The 9540-nt window shown below is 51.7% G+C and overlaps 1 protein-coding gene across 1 annotated transcript in view; it reads right to left on the bottom strand.

The window, feature by feature from the left end:
• Positions 1-226: 226 nt before the first annotated feature.
• Positions 227-9540, bottom strand: part of LOC119353170 (disease resistance protein RPM1-like) — a 20584-nt gene continuing 11270 nt past the window's right edge. The window contains exon 3 of the mRNA XM_037619761.1: positions 227-3177. Coding sequence (XP_037475658.1) covers positions 427-3171 — 2745 coding nt within the window. The 5' untranslated portion in view covers positions 3172-3177 and the 3' untranslated portion in view covers positions 227-426. The remainder of the gene's footprint in view (positions 3178-9540) is intronic.

Genomic DNA, 9540 nt, shown 5'->3' on the forward strand with positions numbered 1-9540 from the left:
GGACCGGACTGGCCCGGACCGTGTCCACCCTGATTCATGATGTAACTATTCTCCTATATGAACATCTGTTCCCGGCGCCCCGTCGGCTTTGGAGAGTATAATAACAAGCGGTGGGGATTTGTTCCCACCATATGACTCGAAAAAAAAATATAATCAGTCTTTACGAGACGTCAAGCAAAACCAAGCAGTGATAACTTATATAATGAAACTAATTCACTCATTGAAATTCCTGATGGCAAGGAATGCCAGAAATTTTCAGGACTTGCACTCACAAATAACAAACAATCCATGATAAGATGCAGTTTCTCAAACAAACAAAAAGGGCTGTTGTAGTATCACAGTACCATAAAACTTATTACAAATAACTCAAAGCATGAACACTGACAATAATGTAAATTACCAATGGAGGTAGTCTGCCGTTCCTTGCTAGGTACGGAGCTCTGGAACGTGCTGCAGCTTGCCGTGCATCTTGTCCGCGATCCAGTTAGCCTTGAAGTCCTTGTGCAGACTGAGCATCCAGAGCTTGGTCAAGGATCTAAGGGATTCAATGCCGCGAGGGGCAATACTGAGCCCCCAGAGAGACACGATGTAGATCCCATCAATGCCCGGCAGGGCACCCACTTCAATCACCAGTTGCTGGACATTAGGCATGCGCCTCAAGACGAGCGTCTTGAGCTTTGGAAAGCACCCTTCAGATATAACCAATGTGCTTGCACTGCTCACCCTGTTGAGACTGAGATAAGTGAGATCTGGCACAAGACATGCTAGCAGCTGCAGCGGGTCTTCCAGCCCAAGATCACACCAACTTAGAGCCAGATACCGGAGATGCTTCCCATGGCTACTAAATATCGGACAGTTGAGTGTCCCATGGGCCCAACCGCCTCGGACAATTAGCTTGTGGAGCTTCTTGGAAGTCGGCTTGAGGTATTGGAAACTAAGTACCTCCTTCTCATCACATGCACAGAGGAGTAAGCTAGAGAGCAGGGGCATACTTGACAGGGTATGGAAAATATCATCACAGTTGTGTGCATTGATGTTGTCAATCCAAACAGTATCCAGCTTGTTCATCCTCTTCAGCTGCTGTGCCAGCTCCTTGCTGGCATGGACGGTCTCAAGAGTCTGCAATTCTAGCAGCTTGGAGATCATTTTAGGCGCTTCCAATCCGATGAAGTAGCGGAACTCCGTCTGCTTCTCATCAGCAAACCTGTCAGCTAAGAGGTGCCGCAGCTTCACAAGCTTGACAATTCCTGGAGGTAGCTTCTGTATTCTCGTCTGCTTGACGTCTAGTGTCTCCAGGTTGGAGAGCTTCCCTATAGTGTCCGGCAAGGACTCAACATTGGTGCGCCTTAGGCCGATGTAGCGGAGATTGAACAGATTCCCGATGGTTGCTGGCAGCTGGTTGATTGCAGAGTCTTGGAGCTCGAGAACACTGAGGTAGTTGGATCCAGTGAGAATTGAGGAGATCATGTTGGTGGAGGAAGAAGCTGCGGAGAGCGAGATGATGGTTCGAAGTAGTGGGAATTCCACCCCCGCAGCAGCTGCTGTGTTGCCATCTGTCCAACCATATGTTGAGAACCGGCGAACTTCTGTATCCATGTGCATCATTTCGCCCTGGTCGTTGGCGGAACCGAACTTCTCATCTTTAGCAACAGCAAGAGCCAGGTCTCGGACAATGTCATGCATCTTGCAGCTGGTGACCCTGTAGAGCTCATCTCTCTCCACAACCTCCAGCATATTGCGGCCTATGAGGTTCATGAGATTCTCCTCGGCTGCTTCTTCCGCTGTGCTGTGCTCTACCGGTGTCGCGAACCCTTCGGCGACCCACATCCGCACGAGGCTCTCCCGTGACAATGGGTAGTCCTCAGGGTACAGGCTGCAGTACAGGAGGCAGTTCCTCAGATCACCCGGCAAGTCATGGTAGCTCAGGTTAAGTATAGCCCGGACATGGTCGGTTTCCCGCAGCTCGCTCCGTAGGCGTTTGTACATCTGGTTCCAGGCGTGCTCCGTTGGTTGCTTCGTGCATAGCAGGCCGCCGGCGGACACAATGGCTAGCGGCAGGCCATGGCACCTCTCGACCATGGCTGTAGCCACGGTGTGGAGCTCCGAAGGGCACTCGCCGTCTTCGCGGAAAGTCCTGGAGCAGAACAGCTTGAAAGACTCGGCGGCCCCCAATGGCTGGAGTAGCAGGCGACGTCTTACCGGAGCAAGGGCCGCGACATCTTCCTTCCGTGTTGAGATGATAACACGGCTTCCTTGGACACCTTGGAATGCACTGCGCATCCGAGTGTATGCATCTGTTTTCCACACATCATCAAGCACGACTAGGAATCTCCTGTGTTTGAGTATCTTGTTGATTGCCTCTGTTAGCTCAAAGACATCAGCTTTGCCGTCCACAGTAGCAGGCAACGCAGACTGCTGCTGCGTGTGCCGTCGTATCTTGGTGAGCAATGTTCCCAGCAGATCAGCCACATCATATGTCTGTGAGACCATGATCCAAGCATTGAAATCAGGGAAGTTGGCTTTCTCCCGATCAAACACGTTCTTCACAAGGGTTGTCTTCCCCAGGCCCCCCATACCGGAAACTGTGATCACTGTGCTCTCTTTCTCATCGCTGGTCAGCCATTCAGTCAACTTGCTCCTGTTTTCTTCAATTCCCACAAGATCATCATCACTAGTAAGCTCTGGAAAACAGCTTCCGGACCTCGTCCGATCAATTTCTGCATGCTCTATTTGTGTAGGTTCGTCGCTCCAGCTTTTCTTCAGTTCATTTATGTGCTTGATCTCCTCCTCTATCTCTGTCACATCATCAGCAATCTTACCGAAAACAATTACATGTCGCGTACCTCTGAACATGTACCTATTTAGGAAGCCCTCTTCCTTGAGCTTGAGGGCCTCATACGAATACTTGTCAATTACATCCTCCACACGGTAGGCCAGCTTCCTCACATCATCAATCCAACCCTTCTTCCTATGGTTGCTCAGATGTATCGTACCGAAATCATGAATTGTGTTATTCATCATCCTCAACTCTTTCTCAATTCGTTTAATCTTGCCCGGCAATTCCTTCAGACTTTCAAGCCTTGTCGCCAACTTCTCTACCACAGCCGTGACTCCTTTATTTAAAGCCACTGTCCCAATCTTGGTCACCACGGTCAGTATAGCCTCCGCCATTCAGTTCTGAAAACAAACAACACCGAAAAAGTTATATAATGCATCAAAAAATCAGAACTTTATTTTTGCATAATATAAGATATATTATGTTTATAAAGGATGTTAAAAATATGTTTGCTTAATATTCAAATTTTTATCCAATTTCCTCAATAAGCTTTTACATAGACCTAGATCATCGAAAAAAATATAACGGCTACTAGACCAATCCTTGCGATGCATTTGAAATGTTATCTATCCATTCTTAAGTGCATACATGCAGTCTTGTAGGTGTTTCACTGTTATATATATGTTAATTGTGAGGATGGGTGAAGGTGATGGTGAAAGGCGACGCTCTCCTCCGACAGTTCTCGGGATGGGTGGTGGCCAACTCTAGCGAATATACGGCGAGCGAGGCCTATACAAGGATCGTGAGGATATCTCAACATATCCAAATGCTCCTTCGATAGGTCGGGTTGATTCTAGTTGTATTTCATTTTCAGATCAAGGCGCGACGTATACCGTCCCTTCTTCAACGACGTTTACTACGATCGCGGTGGCCCCGATCGAGGATGTGTTGATGTAGATTGTTCATCAAGGTTGTGCATGGAGCTAGATCTTTATTTTGATTTGTCTGGTTCAGGCCTTAGCGGATGGGTTGCCCCAACACGTGTGGCTCCCATCCAAGCGCCTCGGCCATTGATGACATCGAAAAAGGCTTCAGTAGGAACGCCAATGTTCCTATTCTCACTTATGTGTTCGCAATATCTAGTATCACCTTTGACGGTTTAATACAGAGTGGGTTTGATAGATATTTAGTTGGAGAGAATTGTTCTGTCCTTGAATTGAATCTGTTACATGGGGTTGCCTAATATACAGGTGAGAGGGAGAGAGGTGCCTAAGAGAATAGGCACGCAGGCCAGGGCGTTACAGATCCTATATACATGGAACTACACAGTACACACACACATTACAGTACACACACACGGTACAGTTTAACTCCCCCCTCAACCCGAACTCCATTAGGTAGGACGTTCAGGTTGAAACGAAACTCGTATAACAAGGCAGACGGCAACCCTTTGGTGAACAGATCAGCAAACTGTGAGCTCGAGGGTACATGCAAGACACGGGCTTCGCCCAGAGCCACCCTGTCACGGACAAAATGAAGATCGATCTCAATATGCTTCGTGTGTTGGTGCTGTACCGGATTGCTGGCCAGGTAAGATGCACTGATGTTGTCACAATAGACAATAGTAGCTCGGGGCGGCGAAGACTTGAGCTCGTGGAGAAGTTGTCGAAGCCAACAAGATTCAGCAACACAATTGGCGATGCCGTGGTACTCAGCTTCAGTGCTTGAGCGGGAAACTGTTGGCTGCCGATTGGAGGACCAGGCCACTAGATTGGAGCCAAGATAAACACAGAAACCGGACGTGGACTTGCGGGTGTCCGGGCATCCAGTCCAATCCGCGTCGGTATATGCCACGAGATCCGAAGAAGATGACCGGAAGAACTAAAGGCCATAGTGAGAAGTACCACGCAAGTAACGGAGGATCCGCTTGATCAGATGCATGTGGGTGTCGCGCGAGTCTTGCATGAACAAACACACCTGTTGCACGGCGTAGGAGATGTCGGGCCATGTGAGTGTAAGGTACTGAAGTGCTCCAGCAAGGCTGTGATAGAGCGTTGGGTTGGACAGAGGGTGGCCATCGCCAGGAGAAATCTTAGCGATAGTGTCGATGGGAGTGGATACTGGTTTGAAGTTTAGCATCTTGGCACGCTGAAGTATCTCAAGGGCATATTGATGCTGTCACAAGAATAATCCAGAGTTGTTTGGTGTTACGTTGATGCCCAGGAAATGATGAAGCTCTCGGAGATCCGTCATAGAGAATTCGGACTTGAGAGAGGTGATGATAGCGTGGAGCGTGGCAGGATTGTTGGCAGTGAGGATGATATCATCAACATAGACCAAGAGGTAAGCGATGGAGTTGCCACGGTGTAGAATGAACAATGAAGAGTCACTCTTGGAACCAGAAAACCCAATCGACAACAAAAATGTCTTGAACCGAATGAACCATTGGCGGGGAGCTTGCTTCAAACCATATAGTGACTTGTGTAAGAGACACACATGGTCTGGACGAGTGGAATCCACAAACCCGGCTGGTTGAGAGCAATAGACCGTTTCCTTGAGAGCACCATGGAGGAAAGCATTTTTGACATCGAGTTGGTGGATGGGCCATGAATGTGAGGTGGTCAGACTGAGAACCACTCGAATAGTTGCTGGTTTAAGCACTAGACTGAACGTCTCGTCATAATCAACACCCTCACATTGAGTGAAACCCCGGACAACCCATCGTGCCTTGTAACGGGCCAAAGTACCATCGGCGTTAAATTTGTGCCAAAAAATCCACGATGACAATATTGGCTCCTGCAAGCTTAGGCACCAAAGACCAAGTAGAGTTAGTCGTTAGAGCATGAAATTCATCTTGCATAGCGTGGAGCCAATTGGGGTCTTTAAGGGTAGATTGTACGTTGCGGGTATGGGTGAGGGGGATGGAGAGGTGGAATGAGCGAGAAAAAGATGCCAGGGCATACAGTAGCCAATTTGGGCACGAGTGGACATGCGGTGAGCGTTACGTGGGGGTTCGATCCGGGCTGCATGGCGCGGAAGACGTGGCGGAGGGGGAGTGGAGGGCGCAGACTGCGAGGCGGATACATGGGGTAGGCCGACCAAGGAAGCAGGGCCGACAGATGTGGACCGTGAGGTGGATCGCGGGCCAGACGGAGCAGGCGCGGGGGGCGAGGGAGGACCTGATTGGTCGAAGCCGGGGGAGGTGGGTGGGGCGGTCGAGGGCGATCGGGCGTGGGATCCGTGAGAGCCGGGCGAGCCGATCATTGGCGAACGCGTGGACGACGCGGTCGCGGAAGTGGGATGGTGGGACCCAGAGGTGGTGACAGGGGATCCTGGGGACGCGCTAGGCCCATCCGAGGTAGGTGTGAGCGCATGATCCGAGAGATCCGCGGGCGGCCGAATCAGGGGGCGGGATTCATTGTGGCTGGGGTAGATGAGGGCCAGGGTGTGGGCGATACATATGCGAATATGGTTTCATCAGATGTGACGTGCCGGAAAACGATAACCCGGCGAGAGTTGAGATCGTAACATCGGTACCCCTTGTGCTCGAGAGGGTAGCCTAAGAAGACGCACCGAGAGGAGGGAGGGGAGAGCTTGTGGGTCATGGTGGAGTAGGCGTTGGAAAAACACAAGCATCCAAAAACACATAGGTGATCGTACGTGGGTTGGGAGCCAAAAAGAAGGAAGTAAGGTGTGTGGGGGTGGATGGCACAGGATGGTCGTTGGTTGAGGAGGTAAGTGGAAGTGTGTAGGGCTTCCACCCAGAAGGGTGGTGTGAGATTGACTTGTTGGAGGAGGGTACGAACGATGTCGTTGGTGGTGCGTATGAGGCGCTCGGCCTTTCCATTTTGAGGTGATGTATGTGGGCACGAGAAGCGGAAGACGACACCGTTGGAAGAGAAGAAGGAGAGAAGGGAATTGTTGATGAACTCGCTGGCATTGTCACACTGCATTGCTTTGATGATTACATTGAATTGGGTGTGAATGTATGTGAAAAAATGTTGTAGTATGGTTGAGGTGTCCGACTTGGCACGCATTGGAAATGTCCAGGGGTAGTGGGTGAAGTCATTTAAAACAACCAAATAGTATTGAAAGCCCAAAAAACTTACAACCGAAGATGTCCACAGATCACAATGAATCAAATCGAACGGTGCATAGGTTTTACTAGTGGAAGAGGAGAAGGGGAGGCGAGGTTGCCAACCGAGCTGACACGCACTACAGGGCGTGTGAGTGGGCTTATTACAATCATGGAGAAAATCCTTAGACAAGGTAGCTAGGGTTTGGGCACTGGGATGCCCAAGGCGACGATGCCACAAATCCGGTGAAGAGGTGGCGGCGAGAAGAGTAGACGCCGGGGTCGGTTTATTGCCAATGAAGGGGTACAGATCGCCATGGCTAACAGAGATCATGAGAACCCTCCGGGTGCGAAGATCGTTCACAAGAAAACCATAGGGGTAAAACTCAATAGAACAAGAGTTATCTTTAGTAAAGCGGCGATCAGAAATGAGGCTAGTGACGACATGTGGTGAAACGAGTATATCAGTGAGACGAAAGTCAGAGGGAGAGAGAGTGGTGGAACCAGTGGTTGTGACAGGTAAGTGATGACCATTGCCAACGACTATGCGAGATGGAACATGCTGTAACGAAGAACTAAACTTAGTCAAGTTACCTTGGTTGCCTGTTAAGAGGACGCGCCACTATCGAGGTACCACTCCGGGGCGGGGTTGGAGGGGAACCCGCCGTTGCTGTAGGCGGCGTTGAGCATGGCGAGATGTTCCCAAGATGGCGGCTGCTGCCGGTACACCGCTGGTGGTGGAGGAGGAGCGGCCTGATACACGGGGTAGGCGTGAGCGTGGGAGCCGGGGCGCGGACCGAGGACACCAGCGGTGTTCGGTGGCACCCAACCCGATCGTGGAGAGGGAAGCGCCATGCCGTAGGGCGCGAAGTAGCCGGTGAAGGGGGGCAGCGGGAGCTGAGAGGGCTAGCCCCGGCCATGGTTGTCGCCACGGCCATGGCCACGGCTGCGACCACGTCCACCGCCATCGGAGGCACGGTCACCGCGGCCAGGGTTGGGAGGTTGCTGCTGAGGAGGACCCTGGGAGCGGTCGGGTAGGCGCTCACCGGCGCGGACGCCCGAGCCGCGCGCGCCTGAGCCGGAGCCGCTGCTCTGGCCGCGGTCACCGCCGGAGAGAGCGAACGCCAGGGCGCTCTCCTCGACGGCGTGCTGAGCCTGGGATTCTTCGGCGAGGATGACACGGGAGAGGACAGTGTCGAAGGGGATCTCCTGATCGCCGAGGACAACACAGATGGTGTCAAGGCGCTTGTCGAGGCCATGGAGGAACTGGGTGCGGAGATCGACCTCGATGACAGCGTGCTCGATATCAGCAAGGGCATCAGTGAGTTGTTTCATGCGGCACGCATACTCAGCGACCGAGAGGTCACCTTCCTTGAGGTTCCGGTACTGCCGGTTGAGGATCATGAAGCCAATGGCACAGTTTGCGAGGAAGTAATCTTTGATCTTCTTGCAGAGGCCATAAGTGGAGGTGGCTCCGACGACGTGGTCCACCATAGGATCCGCAAGAGTTGCGTAGATCTAGAGAGCAACATGGGCATCTAGCTCGAGATATTGGGTGGTGGCATTGGGAGGAGGAGGGTGGTCGATGAGGAAGGAGACACCATAGCGGATGAGCACCATGAGGAAGAAGGATTTCCACTTGTGGTAATTGTGATCGACAGGATTGAGGAGAGACTTGATGTGGTTTGTGATGTGGTCCAGGAAGATGGAGGTGCGAGGAGTGGGTGCCGGGGAGGAGGAGGCGATGAGAGGAGCAAAGTGAGATCCGGCGGCGCTGGTGCTGCCACTGAAGTGAGGAGGGTTTGTACCGAAGAGGAACGGCGGTGTGGTGGCAGAAAAGGTAGCCTCGGAGGAGCCGGCGGCCGGTGCCGTCGAGGAGTTGGTGCCCGGCGAGGTGGCGGAGCCCATGGCAGCGGAGGAGGAGTGGGTGTCGGACATGGTAGGTCCTGGCAACTGATACCAAGTTGGAGAGAATTGTTCTGTCCTTGAATTGAATCTGTTACATGGGGTTGCCTAATATACAGGTGAGAGGGAGAGAGGCGCCCAAGAGAATAGGCGTGCAGGCTAGGGCGTTACAGATCCTATATACATGGAACTACACAGTACACACACCCGTTACAGTACACACGGTACAGTTTAACTTATTTCGTCCCGCGTAGGAGGAGGAGTGGCCTAAGGTGGGAGGCGGTGGTGGCAATCCATCTCATCCCTCTACGTCCGATCGATTAACGGTCAAGCAGTCATGGCGTGGCGTCGCGACTAGAATGTGGTCGCATATGAGGATTCACAGCGGGCAGGGTAAGTGAGCGCATGCGCGTGGAGAGCCAACTAGCTGGGTAATGATGGTGTTTTTTGCCTCCACAACAGCAGATGATGGCCAGTCCTAGAGGAGGAGGCATGTCATATAACTAAAACTTTGGCTTCTTTAGCCAAGGAGGCATATTTGGTTAGGATTAACTAGGTGTGGCACCTAATCTGTAGTTGTCAATGAAATTCCATGCTCCAAGCCTCCCCGCAAGGTGCTCCAAGTAATTTCATGAACAATTCTTCCACTACTTTGGGGCGGGGACGGGGGGTGTGGAGGATTTGGAGAGCAATGTGCTAGGTCTATGGAGAATAGACGGGGAGGTATGAATGCCGAGGTTGGCAGCATATTCTCGAGCTCATCCTCCATGGCTCTTGTGACAGA

The sequence above is a fragment of the Triticum dicoccoides genome, chromosome 2A, assembly GCF_002162155.2.
Source record: "Triticum dicoccoides isolate Atlit2015 ecotype Zavitan chromosome 2A, WEW_v2.0, whole genome shotgun sequence".
Lineage (NCBI taxonomy): Eukaryota > Viridiplantae > Streptophyta > Magnoliopsida > Poales > Poaceae > Triticum > Triticum dicoccoides.